General features: G+C 43.4%; 3 protein-coding genes across 10 annotated transcripts in view; 2 read left to right on the top strand and 1 right to left on the bottom strand.

Annotated features, from left to right (window-relative positions):
- ABCC3 (ATP binding cassette subfamily C member 3) overlaps window positions 1-9,971 on the top strand; it is a 51,553-nt gene extending 41,582 nt beyond the window's left edge. Inside the window, exons 21-31 of the mRNA XM_086762116.1 lie at window positions 408-561; window positions 1,964-2,171; window positions 2,733-3,043; window positions 3,780-3,979; window positions 4,082-4,208; window positions 4,802-4,903; window positions 5,932-6,078; window positions 7,008-7,166; window positions 7,544-7,710; window positions 8,675-8,869; window positions 9,585-9,971. Coding sequence (XP_086618242.1) covers window positions 408-561; window positions 1,964-2,171; window positions 2,733-3,043; window positions 3,780-3,979; window positions 4,082-4,208; window positions 4,802-4,903; window positions 5,932-6,078; window positions 7,008-7,166; window positions 7,544-7,710; window positions 8,675-8,869; window positions 9,585-9,693 — 1,879 coding nt within the window. The 3' untranslated portion in view covers window positions 9,694-9,971. The remainder of the gene's footprint in view (window positions 1-407; window positions 562-1,963; window positions 2,172-2,732; window positions 3,044-3,779; window positions 3,980-4,081; window positions 4,209-4,801; window positions 4,904-5,931; window positions 6,079-7,007; window positions 7,167-7,543; window positions 7,711-8,674; window positions 8,870-9,584) is intronic.
- Window positions 9,972-12,069: 2,098 nt separating this feature from the next.
- LOC104475428 (ankyrin repeat domain-containing protein 40) lies at window positions 12,070-20,253 on the bottom strand. The gene is made up of 5 exons (XM_086762312.1): window positions 19,989-20,253; window positions 17,131-17,279; window positions 15,571-16,044; window positions 14,533-14,714; window positions 12,070-13,257 (listed from the first exon to the last, which is right to left on the bottom strand). Exons 1-5 carry the CDS (start codon window positions 20,165-20,167, stop codon window positions 13,117-13,119), a joined length of 1,125 nt encoding a protein of 374 aa, XP_086618438.1. The 5' UTR covers window positions 20,168-20,253; the 3' UTR covers window positions 12,070-13,116.
- A 56-nt stretch (window positions 20,254-20,309) lies between these two features.
- LUC7L3 (LUC7 like 3 pre-mRNA splicing factor) overlaps window positions 20,310-23,364 on the top strand; it is a 21,712-nt gene continuing 18,657 nt past the window's right edge. For 3 of the 8 annotated variants that reach the window (XR_015260558.1, XM_086762308.1, XM_086762307.1), the window contains exon 1: window positions 22,117-22,360. Coding sequence is in view for 5 of the 8 variants with exons in the window: in XM_086762308.1 (XP_086618434.1) it covers window positions 22,262-22,360 (99 nt within the window). In the remaining 3 variants the exon portion in view is untranslated. Of the gene's footprint in view, window positions 20,392-20,690; window positions 20,830-22,114; window positions 22,361-23,364 lie in introns of those variants that run through there. The other 5 variants (XR_015260559.1, XM_086762310.1, XM_086762311.1 and 2 more) reach the window with 4 other exon arrangements.

Here is a 23,364-nt window from a genome sequence, read left to right as displayed (position 1 = left end):
AACACTAAACCGCTCCCAGGTGCGTGATAAATAAACCCTTTGCACTGCACTTTCCTTTGGGAATCCTGGAGATCTTTACAGGTTTTCATAACCATACCCATAGATGCTGTCCAGCTGCTGTGGATGTGAAAACAGAGAAATTCAGCTGTTAGCTTTGAAATGTCTGTCTTGCAATGAAGTCTCTAATGGCCTTTACCAAAGAGCCCAGCCCCTGCCACAGCCTTTTTTAGGAACTGGCATCACTGAGCGTTCAGAGGGGTGGTACAAGCACCCATAGCTGTGAGAGGGGCTGGCACGGGAACTCAGCAGCAGAGCTGGGAATAAGTCCAATCTGCTGCATCCCAGGCTTGCCTTAGCACTCCCGCAATATGCCCTTTTTCTCCTAATGACTCTTTTGTTTTGACTAGGCAACTTAGTGTAATATCTTCTGAGGGAGGAGAATGTCCCAACAAAATGTCAACGAAACGAAGAGTCTGTGAAAAAAAGCCAGCAGAGCCTCCTCTGCCAAGAAAAAATCCTAACGACAAACTTATTCAGGCTGAAACCACTGAAACTGGAAAGGTATGGTTTGATTTCCCCCTCCCTTTTTCTATATTTTTTCTTTTCTGTTTGAAAAAGTAATTTTTATTTCTACATTTGATCCGGTTCTGTTAAATGCATTGTGTAAATCACAGCTGCAGGCTTTGGGCATTAATCTGGTGGCCACTGATCATTCAAATTTGAGATTTTGGCAGCGATTTCTGCACCTGGCAAGGGCTGTGTACTTAGAGAAAAAAGAAAAAAAAATTAAAATCCCTTCCAGCTCCTGCCACAGTCACCTGATACCGCATAGCGCTGCGCTCCGTGAGCCCTGCCTTTGCAGTGCAGAGCTTTCAGCACTGTTGGGTTTTAAACTGTTTGGCTGCTGCTGAGTCCAGCTGCAGCACTGGGTGTTTGGTGACCCAGAGCAGTGGGTTAGATGAGCCGGCTGCCCGCCGTGTGCCGGCGGATCTGTTCTGCCTAAGCGATACCTGGCACCTCGTCTTCGAGAGCATTTTATGCCTACGGGTACAAAAGGGGCTGTACTCTTCCCGAGCAGGGCCAGGGAGTGAAATGGAAGCAGGGAAAAAGAGACAAGAAGGGAAAAAAAGGAGACGATGGGAATAGAAAAGTAAAGGAAAGGGGCAGAAAGGAGCAGGGATGGAATAGGAGCAGGGAGGCTTTGTTAAAGAAAGTCCCTTCCCTCCACTTCAGAAGGCTCAGTGTGTCCTGTTCGGTCCGGTCTGCATGGTCCATGGCACAGACATGTCATTAACTGTTTTTGTGGATTATTTCAGCTTTCAAAGTCCCTAATCAACCACACTTGTTCTTTTCATTATCCCTTCTTATGCTTTTTTGGAGACTGAGTTTTGTCCTGAGCCCCTGTCTCTTTTTGTGTCTCTGCCTTTTTGCCCTACCTTAGAGAGAGCACCAGTTTGTGTTCCTGTTGGGGTGCACGAGCATTCGGTACCTCATTTGGGCTGCTGTAAAGACACCTGAGTAGAGGCATATTCAGCACTTTTCCTTAAACAGGCCATTTAAAGCAGCTCAGTATGCCTGCCAAGTTGCTGCTTTTGCCTGAAAACCTTGGCTCCTGTTCTAGTTACCCATCCTTTGCTGCTATTTGATCAGCTCCCCCCCCTTTTTTTTTTTTCTTTTCTCCTCTGGCGTAGTCTTAAAAACTAAAACCCCACAAAACTAATAAAATACAGTTCCTCAAAATGGAGGAAAAGAGTATTTCAGATAAATTTCTGACTTGTTTTGACAGTCATGGCCCTGGCGTGCAGCTCAGGCAGCTGAAGTGTTCTCCGTGGTATGTTGGAGTTTGGGCAGTTTTGAACTTGGCAGTTCCTCTGACAAAGAATTTTATTTTTTTTCTTTTATTCTGGCGAAACTCCTGATTGTGTGAGTTGTACAAACCGTCTTTGGTGTGTGATTTCTGCAGGTAAAGCTCTCGGTGTTCTGGCAATACATGAAGGCTGTCAGCCCTGCCCTTTCGTTAGTGATATGTTTCCTATATTGCTGTCAAAATGCTGCTGCCATCGGGGCCAACGTGTGGCTCAGTGACTGGACCAACGAGCCGGTGATAAATGGGACTCAGCACAACACAGCCACGCGAATCGGAGTCTATGCTGCCTTGGGCCTCTTGCAAGGTGAGACCAGATGAAATCGTGATCTCTTGATGTTTAGTAAAGAGGAATTAGGTGGGAAAGCCATGGCACCAATTGCTGGTGGGCCAAAATTTCCTCCCAAATCCTATCCTGAGCAAAGGAAGTAATGTAACCTGGAGCTGCAAATTCTGAGCTCAGCCCACCACTTTTAATTTTGTTTTGGAGGGGGTTGAACAGGTGACATGGAAGCTTGAGAGGGCTAAATTGTAGAGAGAACATAAAAACTTAAGTGCAGAAGAAACTGAAGGGTTGAGGTGAAGTTGTAGCGTTAGGACTTCATGGAGGCTTGCAGAGAGCAGAGGGAAGATGTTTGTGCATCTGTATTATGTGGACAACACGGTGAAATCCTACCGGATGTGTTCCTGTGCCTTAGGCAGGAGGGACTGCAATGCCGTAGTGCTGATGTGCATGGTAAGAGAAGGGTGGACAGGGAATACAGTAAAGGAAAAAAGGCTTCTAGCATAACAGAAACTGCCGAGAGTCAGAGCTGCGAATCGGGAACATCATGTTCACTGGTGAACACATCTCCTCTTCGCCTGTTAGGCCTCATAGTGCTCATCAGCTCCTTCACCCTGGCCATGGGAGGGATTAACGCAGCCCGGACGCTCCACGCTGCTCTGCTGGAGAACAAACTTCACTCCCCGCAGTCCTTCTACGACACCACCCCAACCGGCCGCGTCATCAACCGCTTCTCGAAGGACATCTACGTGATCGATGAAGTAATCCCACCAACCATATTGATGTTCCTCGGGACATTCTTCACCTCTTTGTCGACAATGATTGTAATTATAGCAAGTACTCCGCTCTTCGCTGTGGTTATAGTTCCACTTGCAATTCTGTACTTCTTTGTTCAGGTAACTGGAAAAATATCTGACTGCCATTGCAATGACTCTTATTCCATTGTTCATCTTTCTTTTTACGAAAAACAACATGAATTTGGGGGAAAATTGAAATATCTGAAGTAACTACATGTTTATGTAAACAAAACATTATTTACTTCTCTCAGAAAAAGAAATGTTCTGTGAGATGTGGTCATGCAATAAATGATCATAACCTTTTTTTCGCTTTTAAGTAATAACAAATAAGTCTACGGCTAGAGATAGAGCTGCAGTGGACTTTAATATATTAAAATGTGTATATATTTGACATACTGGCAAGTTTTTAAGGCAGAGAGGAGTTAAAATGTTGAAAATAGAAAGCATCAATTTTATTGATTTCTGAGCAAAAATGAAGCTTATGTTATAGACTGTAAATAGAGACCTGATAATGGAGGTGCAAATTCACGTTTCTTTTCTTGGAAAATAGGCTCCTACAAATGGATTCATTTTGTTAGACTATATTAACTAAATTTAAAGGGACATAGATAAATTAAACTTAACAGTCTGTAGAAATGGCGGTTACCTAATACTCTGTGTGGAATGAGGCAAACATAACTTCCTTAAAATTCTTCTTAATTACAGAGGATATTTTGGAGGGTTGAAGTGCATCAGTAGCAATCTCCCTTAAATCCTTAACCTAAAAATTATTCAATGTTAATTAAAAGAGAAAGTATTTCATGTACCCTTCAATTTTCTCCAAAAAAAATGGCAGCGATTCTACGTAGCGACCTCCCGCCAGCTGAAGCGTCTGGAGTCTGTGAGCAGATCTCCCATCTACTCGCACTTCTCGGAGACGGTCTCGGGGGCCAGTGTCATCAGAGCCTACAGAAGGGTGAAGTCCTTCATAGACATCAGCGATCTGAAGTTGGATGAAAATCAGAAGAGCTACTATCCTGGCATAGTGTCAAACAGGTAAAAAGACAAAAAAACTTCTTGTTTCCACTTCAGCAATCCTGTGTTTGCATAACTGGTCCAAGCAACCATTTCCCACTCTTACATCTGCCTTTTGACCAGGTGGCTGGGTGTTCGAGTTGAATTTTTGGGGAACTGTATTGTCCTGTTTGCTGCCCTTTTTGCTGTGATTGGTAAAAACAGCCTGAATCCTGGCTTGGTAGGACTTTCAGTATCTTATGCCTTACAGGTATGTGTTACAGCTTTCTGTTCATCGTTGAGTTTGCATTTTTGTAGATGGTATGGATATATCAGCAATAATTTAAGTGCTTGTTAAAGCTGAAGTTAATAAGGAAATCATAAAAATGAGTTGTGGGACATCTGGAAACAGTAGAGATTTACGGTGAATGCCGACCGTCAGCAGGCTCACGTGCAGTAGGACTTCAGGGCACTTTGGGAGCATCCAGGTAAACTGTACTCTCCCAAGCTGTGAGCTATGGCTCACTCTGGCCGAAGCTTTTTAGACATCGTGAGTGTGCAGGATGCTGTTAGTAATTTTCCAGTGAGACCTGTGACTAGGGGAATGGCTTCCAACCAACGTTTTTGAGGGCCATTTGTTAAATCACTGTGGGAGGCATATGCTTCTTTACGTAAGCACCTGATTTATCTGCAGACTTCTTGTCCCAGTAACTGTATTAACTTCGATGCAAAGGTAATTACTCCATTTGTAATGTTAATGTGAATGCATGTCTTAACAACAAAGCCAGACACTACTATTATTATTATTATTATTAAATTTGCTGTTCCTCTGTGGGTGATACTTTGTTCCTTGTCTTCTCCAAGGTGACCTTGTCTCTGAATTGGATGGTCCGAATGACTTCTGAACTCGAAACTAACATTGTGGCTGTGGAAAGAATAAAAGAGTATTCAGAAACGGAAACAGAGGTCAGCTACCAAGTGTCAAGTGTGCTCACCAACAAGCATGGTGAAATTTTAATGCACACATTTACACGGTCTTTCTTTAGACTCTTGAGAGACAGTTCCTGCTCCGAGAGTGTTATCATTTAACCTGAACAAATGTCACTCTCTGAACTGTAATTTATGCTATCACAGCTCCAAATTATTACAGCCGTCATGCAGCCTGTGCTTAGCATCTCATTTTCTGCTGCTCTGAGTGGCCGTAGCGCAACAGAGATGAGCGTCACCATCAGAATGTTGCGCCCATTGGATTTGAAGTGTTTGGTGCGTAGTCCTGCCTGCATGGATGGTGCTGTGATCCTGCTCGGGAGTGCAGCTGCGGTGCAATTATCAAGCTATGCACGTGTTTTCAATAGCATTTCTATTTAATCAGCTTAATCAGTCCTTGTCTCCCATGAGAGAAGAACATATCTAGGAACACAGTACTGCCTGATCCAGGAAAATCATCCAGTCACCTACCTTTGTTGCCAGATACTTTTAAAGGTGGCAGATGGAGCTGTGCTGGGATATCTGCTGTTCTGTGGACACGCTGCGTTTTGTTAGCCCCGTGTACGTGATGGGAGACTAAGAGTTAGGAAATGAAGGATCTGAGGAGAGCTGCGGTGTGTGGTTCTGGAGACCAAGTGTTTAATCTGGAAGCTAAAAGGAAGCTAGACAAGGTGCATGATACACGTTACAAGCCAGAGCTTGAGCTGGCATGAAACAGGCAGTGTTATATGAAAGTTAATGGAAAAATGTTAGTTTATATCCATTAAGGATTTAGCCCTATGTGCTCAGACTTTTTTTCCTACAAACTTCACAACAAAGACCAAAATGGGTTGATGCTTAGGAATCCATGTTTTTCCCTTATTATTATAAATATATTTGATAATGGAGATTTGATTTATCAGATATATTTCTAGTAACCCACAAATATTAATGTTTATATCTTAGTTTGATTTTTTTTTTTTTTTCTTAAACCTATATGAGGCATTTCTGACTTCTGTTTTCCTTAGGCTCCCTGGATCATTGAGGGCAAGAGTCCTCCAGAAGACTGGCCATCCAAGGGAGAGCTGGAGTTTGTGAATTATTCAGTGAGGTACAGGAAGGGCCTGGATCTAGTGCTGAAAGGTCTAAACCTCCAAGTGCACGGTGGAGAAAAGGTGAGTTACCAGCTGTATGTTTTTTGCTAGAACTTTGCTCTGGGCCTCCAGTGACAACCACGGAGGCAGGGTCTACAAGCACACCTGCCCCAGGGGTGGAGACCTACTCAAGCTGGCGTTGCAGGAGCCAGCAGTGACAACCGTGCTGTCAGTGTGCCAGCATCTCCTAGGCTTGCATGGGGCTTTCTGGACTTCCCAAATTAGGTTGGCAACAGGCAACCTACCATACATCACGTAGGTGGCACTAGCACAAGTGACAGAAATTCAGTGACAAGAACGCTTTTCTGAAGCAGTGCAGATGGGAGGAGGAATTCCAGCTTTTTCTGCTCTCTGGCTTTCCCTGTGAAATTTTTGGCGTGGAAGGAAATGGCATTCTTTGCTTCCTTAATCAGGAAATTGTCTTTGTTCTGGGAGAATCATTTCTTCATGCTTCAGTTTAAAGTTCTAGGTTTTGCGTGCTGATGATACAACAATTAGCATGGGAAAGTCCTCCACATAACAGGCTGTTATTAACAGAGAAGAGAATTATCCTTACACTAAGCAGACAGGACGACAGCTGCCTTCTGGAGTGGAGATACACGCGCTTACCAAAAAGTCTGAATTGCCCTCTGAAAAGCCTTTATTTCTTGTCCTTGAGTGACTGGACTCCTCACATGGGTGCTCCAGCTAATCACCCAAAGTTCTGTAGGGTGGCTCTAGGCCTAGGTACATATTCATAAGCAATATCATTCGAATTATGGGAATGGCGATATGCACAGTACAGCGTGTTATACCGGGTTTCTAGGGAAGGATGGTTACATTCTTTGTGAGATTCAGGTCTTGTGTCCAGCCTCCTAGAGGAATCTTGGGGGTTTGCTTTGGGGTTTTTTGTTGGATTTTGTTTTGTTTTTAATTATATGCTTTGTTTTTAAACCTGCGATTTGTTGTAGATTGGAATTGTTGGCAGAACCGGAGCAGGGAAGTCTTCCATGACGCTCTGTCTCTTTAGGATCCTGGAAGCTGTAAAAGGGGAAATCAGAATTGATGGTGTGAAGATTTCAGAGATTGGTCTCCATGACCTTCGATCACGGCTAACAATTATTCCTCAGGTACAGTTTCTGTGTATCTCAGTACAGGAAAGATCTCTAACAGCTTAGCAAACCATAAACAATGGCTTAGCCACAGAGGAAGAGTCTTTTTGTGGCACTCACGAAATTATTTCTGAAAACAAACTATTTTTACATTAGGTGGTCTTGTTCTGCCACCTTATAAGCTGATGCTGGGTGATAAAAGAGGATTTAGGATGAAACATCTTTACAGTTGGAACTGAAGTTTTAAGTGTGTGTAACCTAATGTATTTTTAGAGTGAGTGGGATTGGGAGGTGGTCTACCCACAATGCAACGTAGACTTCAAAGCAGTAACTCATAATATCTGTAGTTGAAACAGCTAAAGCACTTTGCTAATGAAAGTTGGTTTGATATCCAGGATCCTGTTCTCTTTTCTGGAACGCTGAGGATGAACCTGGATCCATTTAATAAGTATTCAGATGAAGAAATATGGAAAGCTCTCGAACTGTCTCACCTGAAGAGGTTTGTCAGCAGTCAGCCATCCATGTTGGACTACGAATGCTCAGAAGGTGGAGAAAATCTTAGGTAAGGAAGGCTTTGATCAGCAGTAGCAGAGTGACCTGAGCACAGGTTTACACTGCAGCCTGTTGTGACTGAGGTGATTTCGCCACTTATTCCTGTTTCAGGAAAACCACTGAGGCTCAAACATTTGCCTGCTGTTCCGCCTCTGCCACAAACGACCTGATTCTTCTTTGTTGCTGGGAAGGATTTATCCCAAACCAAAATCTTGTCTTATCAGTAAAGAAAGAAGTTTTAGGATTGACAGGGTATTAGGAATAGGGAGTTCCTTAAGCATGGTTTGGTAGGAAGGGAAATGCCACAATAACAGATAACTGCTGTGCTGAACGAGTCCTCTGCCTAAACTGAATAGTTAGCAATGTTTGTTTTCCATCGTTATTCGGAAGACCCATGGAGACGTGAATGAGGATGATAAAATGCCATGCTGTGGTGTGCTGCGTTGGCTTCTGAGACTGCGGTGTAACCAGGTTATGTACGTGATGAACGTTCAGCTCTTTCCTCATCCTGCCAAGACAGAGGCTGGCAGGGTAGGAGGTGTGGGCTGCCCAGAATTTTTTTTTTTCCTTTTTTTTTTTTTTTTTTTTTTTTTTGACAGGAGAAGGACTTACAGCCTTAGAACATTTTTTTTCTTTAAAGTTTGCATATGCTTAGTGTTGTTACAACCGTATGCGTTTCTGAAAACTCAAGGGGAAGCATTGTAATCACTAGTTCCCCTGGCTTTTGTTACAGTGATAGAAAGGGGACATTTGGTGGCTCTGTGAGTACTGGGTCAGGCACGTACACTAAAACTAGCTGAGTAACGCTGCAACATGGATGTGTTAGCTCTAGGGCTGACAGACCAGGTTGTTTGCTAAACACTGGTTCGGTAACTTCACCTGGTGAGTCGTCTGCTCTAGCACAAGCGATTCTGAGCAGTGGGGAGCTGAGGGCAGCGTGGCCTCGTTTGTGACAGCCCTGTCTCTGTTTGCAGCGTTGGCCAAAGACAACTCGTCTGTCTGGCAAGAGCACTGCTTCGCAAGACGAGAATCTTGATCCTCGATGAAGCAACAGCAGCGATCGATCTCGAGACGGACGATCTTATCCAGATGACAATTAGGACCCAGTTTGAAGACTGCACGGTGCTGACAATAGCGCACAGGCTGAACACGATTATGGATTACACGAGGTAAAAATCTTTTAATGGTGCATGGAGGCAGGGCTCACTGGTTCACTGGGTATGTGACGCAGCACTTCAAAGGGTCTGGTTTGTCTCTAGCCAGTCACCCTCATGCTCTTGTCAGGTCGTATGTAAGCAGTGATGTTTAAGCCATATAATCCTCGAATATCCAGACCCAACTTTGCTTCTGTTGGCGTTAGGAAACAGGTTCTACATTCACTAACCAGAGCTGCACAGGAGATACTACGCAGTTGCGTTAATGGCACTGTCAGCAGGCTTATGGATCCTTTAGTAACTAGCAGCTGCTGCAACTTTCTCACAGACATCATGTCGTATTAATTACTTTAAAATATATGACTGTACTTCACAAGCTTTCATCTCCTTGGCTCTCTGGTGCTTATTTTAAATTCCAGAACTACCAGTGTGACATGTGTAGGTTCTTTTTTTTTTTTTTTTTTTTTTTTTTTTTGGTTGAGCTTTGGGGGTGTTTTTTCCCCTCTTACTACCCCTGGGAAATAGTGAGTATCCTGTACCTTTTTAAATCAGACAGCAGCTCAGGGAGAATGTTTATCACCTGTTGTGTTTCAACATGTGAAAATAATTGAGCAAGACAAAGGCAAGGCAAAGATTAGAGCAGTTTGCTTTGTGATAAAAAGGGCTATCATGTTGTTTCCTGTGAGGAATTCTCTGACATATCTCCACCACCACCTCTTGTTTTGCACAGGGTTCTTGTTCTAGACAACGGAACCATAGCTGAATTCGATACACCTGCAAACCTTATAGCATCAAAGGGTATTTTCTACAGTATGGCCAAAGATGCTGGACTAGCATGAAAAGAAGACCCCTTGGGCTTTTGGTTTGGTTTGGTTTTTTTTTTTTTTTTGTTCTTTTTTTTTCACTATTACTGACTTGCCACAAAAGTGACTTGTGAATGTACTGTAATTTACAAAACAGTTTTTCTAGTAGATGAAACTTGTGATATGTGAACAAAGTATTTTACAAGGACCAGAAAGTGAATCTTATATTTTTAAATATTTTCTATATACATAAAGTATTTTATTATATGCCTTTTTCCCAAAGAATGCCGAACAGTCTGCCAAGAAAATGTATGTATCACAGGGCAATATGTACTGTATTCAGGGTGATAATTAGTAAATTATACTAATGGTACAAAATATACCTGGCTTGTGTGTTTTCTGCATCAGGATTCATTGATCTTGACGTGGAAAGACAGGCCCAGTTAAGCAGTGACTCAGCTGGAAAACAGTGAAATAATGTGTGATCCCTGGTTCCAACCTGTGCCTTTCAGTATTTCCCCAGGACAAGGGAGTTCAGTGCTGCAGATTCAGGGCTGAGAGCTATCGCAGGACCTTTGGTATCCCTGCCCAGGACAACTTTACCATTATAAAATCCCTCTTCAGCATAAGAATTATGAGTAATCTGTATGTAAAACTAAACTTACAGATGGCTTCATATAAATCGTTAACTACACAATTTCTGCCAATTTAACGACTCCACATAAGCCTGCGGGGACAGGACTGGCGCAGAAGTGGTGTACTTTTGCTTTATCTCTGTTATGTGTGAAGCCACTATGAGTAAGTCTCCACTTAAGCTGAACGCGTGTGGTGAGCAGATGTGTATATAATTTATCTCATTCAACACTTAATCACCTGAGGTAATACGTGATTTGTTTTGCAGAAATACCTATCTACCTTGTTATTGATAACCAGCCCTCCTCAGATAAAGGCAGTGCTACGTTTAAACAATATTTGCTGATAGAATCAGATAGAACATCTCTTGCTTTAGTACTAGAAACATACCCGGCAAGAAAAAAAATCTGTTTTTCTATAAACAAAGTTCAGAAAAACTTTGAGAAGACAAAAATAATCATTTATTAATTCTTACAAATAATATTTCTTAACTAGAAACAAGAATCTGCAGCCAAGCATTCATTTGACATTAACATTTCATACAGCAGAGCACAAAGTAATGAATTATTTATCACACACAGTAATGTAATGATTATACACTGATCAGAGTGTTAGGAGTGTTAATAATATCTTCTGTGTATAAACTGTGTAAGGTAGAAAAATATTCCTCTGAATGCACAGACAGCCATCAGCATCTGTGCAAGGTAATCAGCGTGATGACAAAGTCATCAGCCCAACAGCCGGGCTTTTCTCTAGCAGAGCTGACTGGTTCATCCTGGTACCTTCCTGGATTTGGCAGGTGTTCAGACAGCCGATGCCTAAACCCTGCCTGTTCTGTGTGCCAGGGAGAATGCAACAGACAGTGTAACACAAGGGACAACAATGTTGTTGTTCCATTATATGGAAGTTAATACACCACCAGCAATTTGGTACAACAAACAGATATTGCCAGTGACTCGTACCACACTTGACCTCCTACACTTTTCAGAAGAGGATATTTTGTCATGACAAAATATTCTACTATTAGCCTTAGGAGACTGCGCTTCAGTCTAGTTAACTGGCACAGAGGAAATGTGGGTGTTTGCTTCCAGATGAACACTGGAAATCCGAGTACAAGGCAGCTTGGGAGAGGGCTCCCTCTTGTGTGCTCAGTCACTCCTGCTGAAGCTGCTTCCCTTTGCACAAAGCACTATTCACCGGACGAGAAAGAGACAGCACAGGTAAATTTGGGTACCGGTTCTGTTGTATTAGCAGTAACACAGGTGACTGCTCTGACTGCAGGGGGAGAACAAACTTCTTTACCCACCACAGCCTCCAGGAAAGGAGACAGGGCTGTGGTGGATACCTAACGCCAGTCACCTGGAGCGGGAAGAGCTCAGGATGCAGTTCTCACCTCAGCATTTCCTCCAGCTAGGTTGGGGTGGCTCCCTGCTCAGTGTGCTACTTCTGTAAATCCCATTTACAGGTCCACAGACAATGTACAGCTACCTTGGGCTGTAAAGTCTTAGACAACAAGACAGTAAAATACTTTGGTTGCTGTAGTTTCCAAAGAAACTGAGGAGAAGGGCAGGGAGAAGACAAAGTGGGAAATTCACTCCAGTTTCCAGGTTGCTATGTTCTGTTTGTCTGTTATATCTTATACTTTAGTTTGTTCATCTAATTCATACTACATAATTTTACAGCTAGGCTACCAGAGCAGAACTCTTTCTCAAATGTAGATGACAGAGTTAAATACTAAAATTAAAAAAAAAGAAAAAAAGATAAAATCAAGCTCTTAAATACTTTCAATTTATTTATTCCAGAATTCCATAGCAAAGTAGTCTAATCCTGAATTTTAAGTAACAGGAAAAGTTCTTTTTCAGTAAGCAACGCAGGTAAACACAAGGCATTGGGAAAAAATAAAATACATTGCATAGGAACATCAAGATTTCGTATCAGCCCAGAAAACCCTGGCCATTTCAGTCGTTTCTTTTTACATAGGCCACTTTGAAGTTTCAAGACGCAATCTTTCTCAGGAATGTAGAGGTAAAAGGAAAAGAAAATTAAAATTTTTGTGCTTTTAAAAGGGGAAATTAAAGCAGCATTGGAGAAATGTGTTTTCAATACAGTAACAAAAATAGTATTTGAAATTGCACATGTTAACACTATATATTGACAGACAACAGTAAAGGGATTTTGGTTGAGAACATGTTTATGATTCGGGTAATTATTATCACTTTTTGTTTTCAACCTGAGAAATAGGGAAAAGTGTAAACGGGGATTAAGAAATCACAGGTAATAAGTCACTTGATAGTATTTAAAGTTAGACAGAGTTTTGTGCTTCTTCCACAGATTTAAACCCTTCTGGTGGTTTGTTTGTTTTTTTTTTCTTTTTTTTTTTTTATTCTAAATGAGATATGACTTAGAATACATGATCTAAAAAGTGAACGTTAATGGTAATGAACTCAGTACCAGTATTAAATGGGTTTCATGGCAGGTTCTTTAGCTTGAGTACCTCTGCTATTTTATTGCAAACAAATTATTAGAACAGTTTAAGGTAAGCTTTTCCCTGAGAGCTGCTAACTCTAGAGTATTTCAAGATTTTGGTAAGGAAAAGTGTTGCATTAACAGATAGTTCTACCAATACTTCCTTTGTATTAAGCTACTTTCATATCAGACTCGTTACTCTTAAATTAACTAGAGGCTGTAACTGTGCATAACAACTTTAGTTTATTTCAAGGTTAACAAAATATAATTTTTTTTAACATCGTTAGCCCTTACAGATACTGTATTTCAAATGTAACTTTAAATGAGAGATACAAATCTTGTGTTTTATTCTTTAAACAATTAATATGTCAGTTCTGATGCCTTCTTGTTATAACCACTCCGTTCAGAAAGCGTTGGAACTCTGAAAAGTAAGTTTTTGTCACTTACTGTTAGAACAAGCTCCAGTTCTTGGAAATCCTGTAGCCTTGCAACATCTTTGTCCTTTAAATAAATATGACAAGTTGTTAGGTGATAAACCATCTGTTCAATTTTGAGAGGTAAATTAAAATAATAGGCTTAGTAACACAAGGTGTGTGTTTATCCATAAATATGACAATTCTTTACAGTAATCTGGAAAGCAGACATCCTGTTGCATCTTATATTCTGGGATCCTATTCAGCTCCTCACTTAAGTCTCTTTTAGAAGGAATGCAATACTGGAGGTGAGGGCAAGTGATTAGTGGAATTACACTTGCAAAGATCTACTGCATGCCGCCCCCAAGTCCTCTTTTTCTCCCCCTTGGTAATTCTTAGAAGCTGATGAGTGGATTCTTGCCCCTACCCCAGAAGGTCCTGTGTGCAGCCCACGGACACCACCGTAGAGCTGGCTTTGGCCAGGTCTTTAGAGAGCAATGGAAGACACCCTCCCACGGTACAAGCTGGAGCTCTGATCCCCTCTGCAGCAGCGCTCTGCTGCTACACAGCATTAAACAGAATTAGTTCTGTATCACCTCAAGGAACAATAAGTGTCCTGCAGTCCTACCCAGAGAGCCTGAAGTAATTAGAACTGGAGATAAAATCAACAACAACCTAAGCTGGCAAGTGACAGAACTGCTTATGTCTGTCTTTTTTTTCCCCCACTTCTTGACTAACAAAGAATATGTCATCCTATAGTCACTGAAGATGCAGCTCAGTGAAGTCTATTAACCTAGTACTAATCAGATTAGCTCCATGACTGACGCCAACAACGCTCTAGAGGGATCCGAGAGTGAAAAAAAGGTCAACAGTGAATGAGTTGAACAGGTCAGCAGGTCTGTTTTCTGTTTGCTGCACAGGTAAATGTCACTGAAGCGAGAAGACAGTTACATTCAGAGACCTGCACTCAGAATAATTCTGAAACACCTTTCTGTTTTTTTGAAAGGACTGCATACAGTCCTTGCTGAACTAGCAAAACTCAGTTGAGTACTGCAGGGCTTTTAAATGCTGATGACCGGTCACTGCGGTGTGGTATTGCACTGAATTTAAGAATGTATCAGAGAAATCAGACATTGGGCTCAACACCAGATGTTTATGAAAGAAAACTATCGAGACACTTGAGAACCTGTTTACTAAAAAAACCAAAACAAGTAACTGCTGAGTGCTGGAAGTTGAAGGGAGGTTTTTAGTTTTGGTCTTGCAACATGGGCCTATGCAGGTGACCAACAAATTATTCCTTTTTAATAGTAACGGAAAAATCCTTTTTATAAGTTACTGCACTTCAAAATCTGGGAGTTCTTACCTTTCTTAACATTGTATTTGGTAATTTTCGGATCTTCTGTACATGCTCAGGGTTAACACCCAGCTCACGGCAACTCACGCGGAGCAGTTCCTTATAGGTCAGTTCTTGTCTGTCCAGTTCAATTTCAATGAAGTCATTTTCTCTAAGATTAGGGTTTTGTATTCTCACTTTAAGCACCAGTTCTATTAGAAATAAAAAGGTACATTAATAGAGAAATGATAAAGGAATTGGAAAAGATATCTCTATGTAACTTCCAAGTATTTATATGGTTTATTAACCTTGTTTCTATAATTTGTAACAATACAAGAATCCTCAAAAAACAAACAACTGGACTTGTTTGTCCACAGTTTTTATTAGATTGACTTTAATCAACCCATATGAAAAAATCGTTACAAATCTAATACAGTGTGTGTGTATGCATGTACAAACTTTGTGTGAATACTCATCTCTGGATTTAAGCTAATTTCAAAGCAGATTATACTGGTTTATCAACTTCCTGAGCAATCCAAGATTGCTTTTATTGTTTTTTTTATTCCTCTGGTCATCAGTTAACTTCTTGCTAATTCATGGCATCAGAACACCTTTTATTTCAAGAATGAAATTCTGAATTGAAACTAAAATTCCAGATTTCCTCCTTTCCTCCCTGCAGAAACAGCAGATCGTACGATGGCTCACCTCAAGACTCAGGTCTGCAGACTGAGCCATGCGAGATTCTCGCGAGCTCAGGGGCTGCGTACTCCCATTCTTTATCTGAAGCCTGGAGTATGCTGTTTAGAGAATTAGATTACCCTGGTGTCTGTACGCTTTTATAGCATTTGAGACAAACAGCAAATGTTTTCATCAATATTTTAATAACAGTTCCGGCAGAAACAGAATATCTGCCTCTTTAATTCACTTCAAGTGTTTCCTGAATGCCTAAGCATGCAAACCTGAAAAATCTCTAGCAGTGCTGTGAAAACACATAACCCTGATGAGTCTGTTTGCACTGTCCAAGATGACAGAATTTCTAAGACAAAGGGAGAAGACTTTTACTGTTACCTTGTATATTAAGTGGAAAAGCTCCTGTGAAGAAAACTGGCTGAAAAGCAGGCACAGGCCCCATACAGGAACCGTTCTCTTGCTGAGGTACGGACTGGTTTGATCCAGCTGGCGAAGGGGGACTTCTGCTCCAAGACACAGAGCCCTGGTAAACTGGAGCTCTCGGAAGGGCAGGATTTGAGTGTGGTGGTGCAGTACACCCTCTGGGCAGCGATGGCATCCCTCCCTTATCAGCCGCCTCAGGAGCGGCGTTCCCACGCTGTAACAGCACACGCGTGCAAGTCTCCGCATCAGGTAAGGAAGAAGAGTCGGTATCTTGTGATTCCGAGCGTGAGACACTCCCGTTCACAGAGGGATCTGGAATACTGTTCCTCATGGTGTTATAAACATAAGGGAAAGGTGGGTTAGCCAGATAATTAGGGATGATTGGCAGATCTGAATCTGTCTTTAAGTCTAGGAGTTCATCATCTTCCACTGTAAAACAAACAAAACAACATTCTCCAAGACTGATTTGAGGGAAAAGAAAAAATATTGCTATTGCAGTGTGGAGTTTCTTTTTTTTTTTTTCCTCCTTTTTTTTTTTTTTTAGGGGAAGTGGAGAGTTAAGAGCATCACAGGATAAAAGCTGAATCAAGAAGCACTGTGTCTTTTTTTCTACAGTAAACAGCACCATGCTCAGGCGCTGCAGTACAAAAGCACAACCACAAAAGCAGAGGCTGATTCCAGTAATTCTGGGAGCGCTATTTCCTTCTAAACGCTGCAATACTTTTGGCTTGGTTTGGTTTGTTTTAATCCATATCCAGCGTGTTGTAACATGGTCTCTGGCGGTACAATGCTATCGTCTTCATAATGTATAAGGCAATGAGAACCCAAGGGTAATATGTTGTTTGATATTAAGGCAGAGGATAAAGGGAAAAGAACATGCAGTACAGGGAGAGCTGAAACATTACCAATTCAACAGCTGGGAGACAATAACGAAAACAAAAACAGGCAAGGGAATACAAAGGGGAGGGAAGAGGTTGTTAATCGACCGCATTTCAAATTACTTATCACCTCTAGCAGCAGAGCCTACTCCGCTCCAACAGTTACGAAAAGCGATAAAAATGTTCTACCAATGTCCTTTAATGAGCTGTTTATCTGGGCTGCTAATTTTCGGTTTCTTCAACACAGTGTCTCAGCTGCACAGAACACTGAGAAAATTAGGTGTTGCTCATGTAAGGGCTTCATACAAAATTGAGAGATGTTTCTCCTGTTGCCCTTTTGAAAACAGGAAGCTGCATCTGTCATTGCTTCCATCATGGCATTTTTCCAAATACAGTTTTTTCTAATTCTTCTGTGTTTAGAAAACAGTTTGGCTAGCTGGATATGGAATTTGTGGGTAATCCTCTGTCCTTAAACTTTGATTTCTCACCAAATAAACACTCTGGAAATCAAGTCATAGTTATAACTAAAACTCAAACACAGTATCTTCACGTGCAAAATAAAGGTTGGAACATCCATGCTTTAAACAGCCTTGCACTACAGTCTTTGATGGTCATACGGCATAGCCAACAGGTTTACCTCCCAGCATCTTCCTTATCTCTCTCTTCGACGTTAACTGGGCCGGCCTTTCTCCCTTCTTGGTGAGGATCTCCTTGTCAGCCCCGGCGTGCAGCAGGTAAGCCACCACTGGAGCATGGTTCCGTTTACACGCCCAGTGCAAACACGTCCTGCGCGTGGAAAACGTTAGCACTGTTTGAATACTAAATTATGGCAGATTAATTTCCACTTATTCTTGCTGCCTATGAGAACAACGTAAGTCTAACTTAATAAAAGATTTTAATTGCAACCTTCCTTGGAAATTTACGCTGGTTTTGGAGCCTGCAGTGACACCTGCTGATGGAGTTTTCCCTTGCTCTAATGCTTTTGATACCAAGTTACCGCAGTAGTATTTTTGAAGTTCAATATCTTTTCAACTTGCCACTTATTAGGCTATTAACTCTTCTGAAAAAAAAAATAAATATAAAAAGAAGGCTTGTGTATGCTATTTTAATCTTTGAAAGAATAAGTTGTACTTACTTAAAATACTTTTGTGTGTGTGTTACGTGAGCTAATAGGGATGCTTCCCGAGGATGCCATTTTTACTCTTTAATTAATGCTGTCAGCACAGTGACTTGCAGTTTTTGGAAAGTAAATTATGTTTAAAATATCGTAAGCTGAGTTTGTAAGCACAGTTGTTTGCCCAGTTGCTATTTGCTGCATGAGCAATTCTCAAGCTTTACTCTGCAGACAATTAGTTTCTTGCAATCTGTAACTGATGCACAGAACTGATCGCTTTTCTATTTTTTTTTTAATTACTATTTGCAGTTGCTGACTTAGAGAGACATAGTAAGGAAACCTCCTAAAAGCTACTAGTGACATTTGACCTTTCTCTAGCTTCTATGTTTTATTTTGATTCTCTAGCTCCAGCTGAAGGAAACTCTTTGGAAAAACACACACACACTTAACCTTTCTCCAAGTTTATTTGTTTGTTAAAGAATTAAATAAAATAAAGCAGAGATAAATAAGAAATTTACAAGGGCAGAAAGTTTCAGTTGAAAATCCAGCCCCAAAAAGCTTTTTCCACTTCGTTTTTTTTAAGAGACACAGTTATTAGACTGCAAAGTTTTATTTTGATCAATAATTTCCAACTTTCTGTACAAAATTCTGCTCTTTTGCATTTTCTTGTGTGGAAGGATGTAAGGGGAAAAAAAAAGAAATAATCTAATCTTTGGAGGGACACAAATCAGGTAAAACCTAGAGAAGACAAGGTAACTTGTAAAACCTTGTTCACTGTTACACATTCTGACTTAATTAAACCTGTCTTAGCAGAAGCAAAAGGCTCAATTCTACATTTTCTTCTTACTAAAAATAATTCATCTTGATGGCAGAAAGTATCTCTGAATTAAAGGTAGTGGGACTAGTCACCGCAGCAAGAGGTTACGTAGAATTAGATCTAATTCAACAGACAGGAATGTAAGAGCATGTATACGTAACAGTTTTCTTCACAGCCCACCCTAGGAAGGATGCTACAAAATCTGTGTTTCAGAGGTGACGTTGCTAGCAATGCTGTAAAATCTTGTATTCTCTCTCCAAGGCTGGGCTGTGCGTTTCAGCTAGAAAGTGCCATTTTTAAATGAAGTAAAAGAATTCTGCTAGCAGAGTATACTTGAATTTTTAACACCAAAGACTCCCACAGAAGCTGAGACAAGCTCCATGGGACTCAGACAGTGTTAGTTTAGTTTTTCTGTGCACTGTTTTCTGGACTTTTCACAAGATCTCCTCATGTGAATAGCCTGCATGAATTCAGGAGTGCACTGCCAAGTCATGAAGGAGCTGGGACCAAAGCGGTGGGAAAAATGCAGACAGCGTGGCTGTGTTTGCTTTGAGTGCAAAATCTGCAGGTTTAGATTGCAGAGAAGGTCTGTAAGCCGCAACAGCACTGGCCTCAGTTTGGGATCCATCCTGACCATTTCACATGGTCTGATGCAGAGAGGCACCAGCTACCCACAGACCTGACACGCATCAAAGTGTAAGTACTCAGCACCTCTCAGCATCAGACATACTGAGACGCTCATTGGAGAAATTTAAGTTCTCCAGATAAATTTAAATAACAGCAAAGATCCATTTATTGCCATAGTTAAAAATGACCAGGTCATTATTTTTAAAAATAATTCTATCTCATGACAGATTTCTTTATCGGTGCCAGTTTTAGACACAAACTCCTTTTGATGACAAGCAGCTGTTCATCTTACTGAGATATTCAATGTCTTACAAATCACTTATCTTAAATTTTCACAAGTTCTCATTTTAATCACCACAATTTGAACCTCAAGTTGAAAGTGCCCCACGCTTCTCAAACTGCTGATCGAGCTTTCATCTTTAAAGTCTAGCTCTTTTCCTGATTTTATTCTTCCTGGTTTTAATGACAACTTCAAGCACGCTACAGCACAGTAAATAGAGGCTGAATGGAACTTATAGAAAAGTTTTCAGAAGTGCCTAAGCGTTCTCTGTAGATCCTGCTTCAAATAACGCTTTGTGTGTGTTTTCATGCGGAGTCGCACTTGTGCAAGTGTGGAGGACAGAAAAGCCAGGGGTTTAGTGTCCTCGGGCGGCACCTGAATGAGCTGTCGCAAGCAGAGCGTTTATTACGTACCACTGCTGGAAAGGGAAAGTCATTTTCCAATCTGATTGAGGAATTAGTAAAGAATTAATTAAAAATATTGCCGAACAGGTGGTGGCAGGGTGAGGTTTGCGTTTTGACTGCCTGCGCTGTGTCAGGCTGCCACCATCCCCTTCAAAAAAAAAAAAAAAAAAAATTATATAAAGTAACAAGACAGGCCGAGGAGAAGGCCCCGAGGAGCAGTCCCGGAGGAGAAGCCGCCGGGAAGGATCCTTACCAGCCGTTGACTTCGTTCTGGGCGTTGAGGCCGACCCCCAGCTCCACCAGCCTCTGCACCTCCTCCGCGTCCCCCAGCGCCGCCGCCTCCCGCAGCCGCTCCTGCCGCTCCCGCTCGGCGGCCGCGGCCGCCATTTCGCCGCCGCCCCCGACCGCGTCCAGGCCGGGGCGATCTCTCATCTCCCCCGCACCAAACCGGTCTCGGCGGACGCGGCAGAGCGGCGGCCGGTGTCACTCCCGCAGGGCTCCGGGCCGCGCTCCGCTGGGGGACTCTATTACCGGTGACAACGCCGGCTCAGGCATCCAGTTCCGGCTCAGGGCCGTGCTGCCCGCCTGCCTTACCGGCCACGCGTGGGTCTCCCGCAGGCACCGCGGTGGACGTATATTGGATATACGTATAATTGGTAGGTTTAGATGAGATATAGGGAAGAAATTCTTTACCGTGAGGGTGTTGGAGCACTGGCCCAGGTTGCCCAGAGAGGTGGTGGATGCCCCATCCCTGGAAACATCCAAGGCCAGGTTGGCCGGGGCTCTGAGCAACCTGATCCGGTTGGAGATGTCCCTGCTCCTTGCAGGGGGGTTGGGCTGGGTGGGCTTTGAAGGTCCCTTCCCACCCAAACCATCCTGTGATTCTACAGTATATTTCATATACATACAATTGCGTAATGCACAGCATCTCCTGCCCTGTTATTTCTTCTTGCAGGCTCTGGAATCACTCACATGTTCTGTCTAGGAAATTCTCGTCATCTTTGTGCATTCTCAGCAAAATCAATTAATTCCTTAAAAAAAAAATAATTAAAAAAAATCAACATCTGCCTGCAAATCAACTGGAAAGACTACAGGTAATCCCTGAAATTTGCGTTATTTGCTTTGAAAAGCTGGTTTTGGTTGTTGTGGATTTGTCCTAAACGGAGTTACAGGGGAGAGAAGAGCTGGTAAAAATTCCACAGCTATAAAATGTCAATAATTTCAAACTCCAGCCAGACCCTTAGCCATTTCTCATCTAGTCTCTGTGTGACCATGCCAGCACACTGGGGAAGTCAGTAGTTAGGCTCCAGCGTACCGTTTCCTTTTTGGATGCACGTGGAGCAATAATAAAGAAGCCAAAACACAGCCCAGTTCTGCCCCAGTTTTCTAAAGCAAACCCACCTCCCAACCACCCCCAAGCCCCAGACTGTAGGATATTAAAAGACTGACAAGTGACAAGAGTTACGTTGCATTGATTTCAGTTACACTCTTCCAAGAGTTCCAGGGCGTTGATGAAATCATTATAAAATTGCAAAGCTTGAAAGAACTTTGTGGTGCCTTACAGCGCTGCGTAACGGAGGTGTTACGGGCGAGTTTCTGAAAGGGAACTCCACAGGTAATGCTGGCATTGCGCGAAACCCTCGGTGAATCTGAGCAAGGCTGCCCCGAGTCCTGCGGGTTTGTCAGGATCAGCACTTAACACAGACTTCAAGCTCTTCAATAAAATATACTTTAAAATTTCATTCATTTAATGCAGTTAGGGCGATCAAAATGATTTTGAGAAACTGGGAGTTGAAAATTGTATGTGAAGTTCAGTAAAGATGAAGGACAAAGTCACATCTAGAACGAAAAACCAACAAAATGAGCAAAGCCTGGTTCCAAGATCAAACAGTAAGATTTAGGTTAGATCCGAGGGGCTTTTTTTCCCCAAAGTACAGGGAGAATCAGTAAGGGAATACCCGCTGCTGGCAGCACTCAGGAGGCCGGTAGCCGCCTCAGGGATGGCTTTGGTGCCTGGGACCCTGCCAGGGAGCAGAGGGGACCCCCAAGCTGCCGCCCAGCCCCGTGTCCTCTGCCTCCAGCCGCGAACACGTCCCGTCCCGGCGCCACGACACCCCACGGGGCAGGGCAGCGGCCTGCGCGGCAGCCGGCTCCCCTCACGCCCCGCCGCGCTATGGTGTTTCTTGTTCTCCGTGCCGTTATTTCCCGGCGGTGGTGCCCCTCCGCGTACACGACGAACTCAGCCCAGGCCGGGCCGCGGGAGGAGGTTTTTCGCCGCCGCCATCTCGGGGCTGCCGCAGGCCCCGGGCGAGGCGAGGAGCGCGGCGGCCGCGGTTCGCGCTCCGCCAGGCCCCAGCCGCGGCTCGCGGGCGCGCGGTGCATTGTGGGCAGGGCGAGGAGCCGCGCCGCCATTTTGTCTCTGTCAGTCCGGTGGCGGCGGCGCGGTCGGTCGGTCGGGGAGGAGAGGCGGCGGCGGAGGAACCGTCGGCGGTGTTTGGCGAGGGGGGATTCGGCCAGGAGGACACGATGATATCGGCCGCCCAGCTCCTAGATGAGCTTATGGGCCGGGACAGAAACCTGGCCCCGGATGAGAAGCGCAGCAACGTGCGGTGGGACCATGAGAGCGTGAGTGAAGCTTCTCCCCTCCCTCTTTCCCATCCCCCTCGCATGGCTGGGGTTTTGTCGGGCCGCGGGCCTGCAGCTTCTGCCGGCCTGGGGACAGCAGCGGGGGCTGAGGGAAGGGATGAGGCCCCAGCCGCGGTGGGGGGGTTCCCCAGGTTTTGGCGGGGTGCGGGTCGGGCCCATGGTGCGGAAACCCCGAGGCTGCATGGCGGCCGCGGGGCGGGCTAGGCCCGGGCTGTGCGCGGGAACCTCGCTGAACCTTGAGAAGGAGGAGGAACCGAGTGGCCGAGAGGGAGGAGGATCCCGCCATAGCAAGGCTGTGGGGGAAGGCTTGCGCTGTTGTTTGGGCTGCTGGGAGGAGAGAGGCCTTGTGTTTGGGTGTCGGCGGAAGGAGGTTGTGTTCACCGTGGCGTGTTTTCCGCGGACTGTCGGTAAACGGGAGTAGACATTTCTGAGAGGCCTGTTGGTAGCTGGGATCTTCCGTGGGGAAAAAGAAAAATAAGAAAAATAATGTGTTTGGGGGCAGGGGAGGGAGGAAGTAGTGGAATTCTGCTCTTCTGAGTAGATCCTACTGGCTTGCATGAACGGACATGAGACAGATGTTAGTAGTTTAGAAGACAAATGTCTGTGGATCTGTTCCTAAGCGTGGTGTTAGGGAAGGAAACAGAAGGGTATAAACATACTGACTTAACTAGCTAGAGGTTGTAGCACAAGGAAGAGCCGTAAGACTTTTGAAACTGAGGATTTTGCTAAGAAAAGCTTCATTCTTTCCGTACTTTCTCAGTCAGTGGAGTTCCTCAGCTCCGGGGGCGGGGGGGGGAGGTAACCTAAACAGTACTATTGCTAAGCAGTGCTTACGTACTTTTTGTTTATGTAGTAGTATTTAAGTATTACTTGTGATTCAGTAGTTTTCTGCAATAAATAGCTCAAACAAGGCAATGTTGTTAGTATTTTGGAGTAGGGTTTCTCCCTAGGTATGGTTGAGCTTTTATGAATGGTGATTTCTA

The sequence above is a fragment of the Chlamydotis macqueenii genome, chromosome 18 (genome assembly GCF_036417535.1).
Source record: "Chlamydotis macqueenii isolate bChlMac1 chromosome 18, bChlMac1.mat, whole genome shotgun sequence".
NCBI lineage: Eukaryota > Metazoa > Chordata > Aves > Otidiformes > Otididae > Chlamydotis > Chlamydotis macqueenii.
Note: the sequence above shows the minus strand (reverse complement) of the source record. Positions and strands in the feature narration are given on the sequence as shown.

Excerpts from the sequence above, each read along its gene's own strand:
- LOC104475428 (XM_086762312.1), bottom strand. The coding sequence starts at position 20,167 with ATGAGAGATCGCCCCGGCCTGGACGCGGTCGGGGGCGGCGGCGAAATG. Across the intron at positions 17,280-19,988 it reads CAGAACGAAGTCAACGGCTG|GACGTGTTTGCACTGGGCGT; the intron begins GTAAGGATCCTT and ends TTCCACGCGCAG. Across the intron at positions 14,715-15,570 it reads TTTTCCACTTAATATACAAG|AACTGGTGCTTAAAGTGAGA; the intron begins GTAACAGTAAAA and ends TATTTCTAATAG.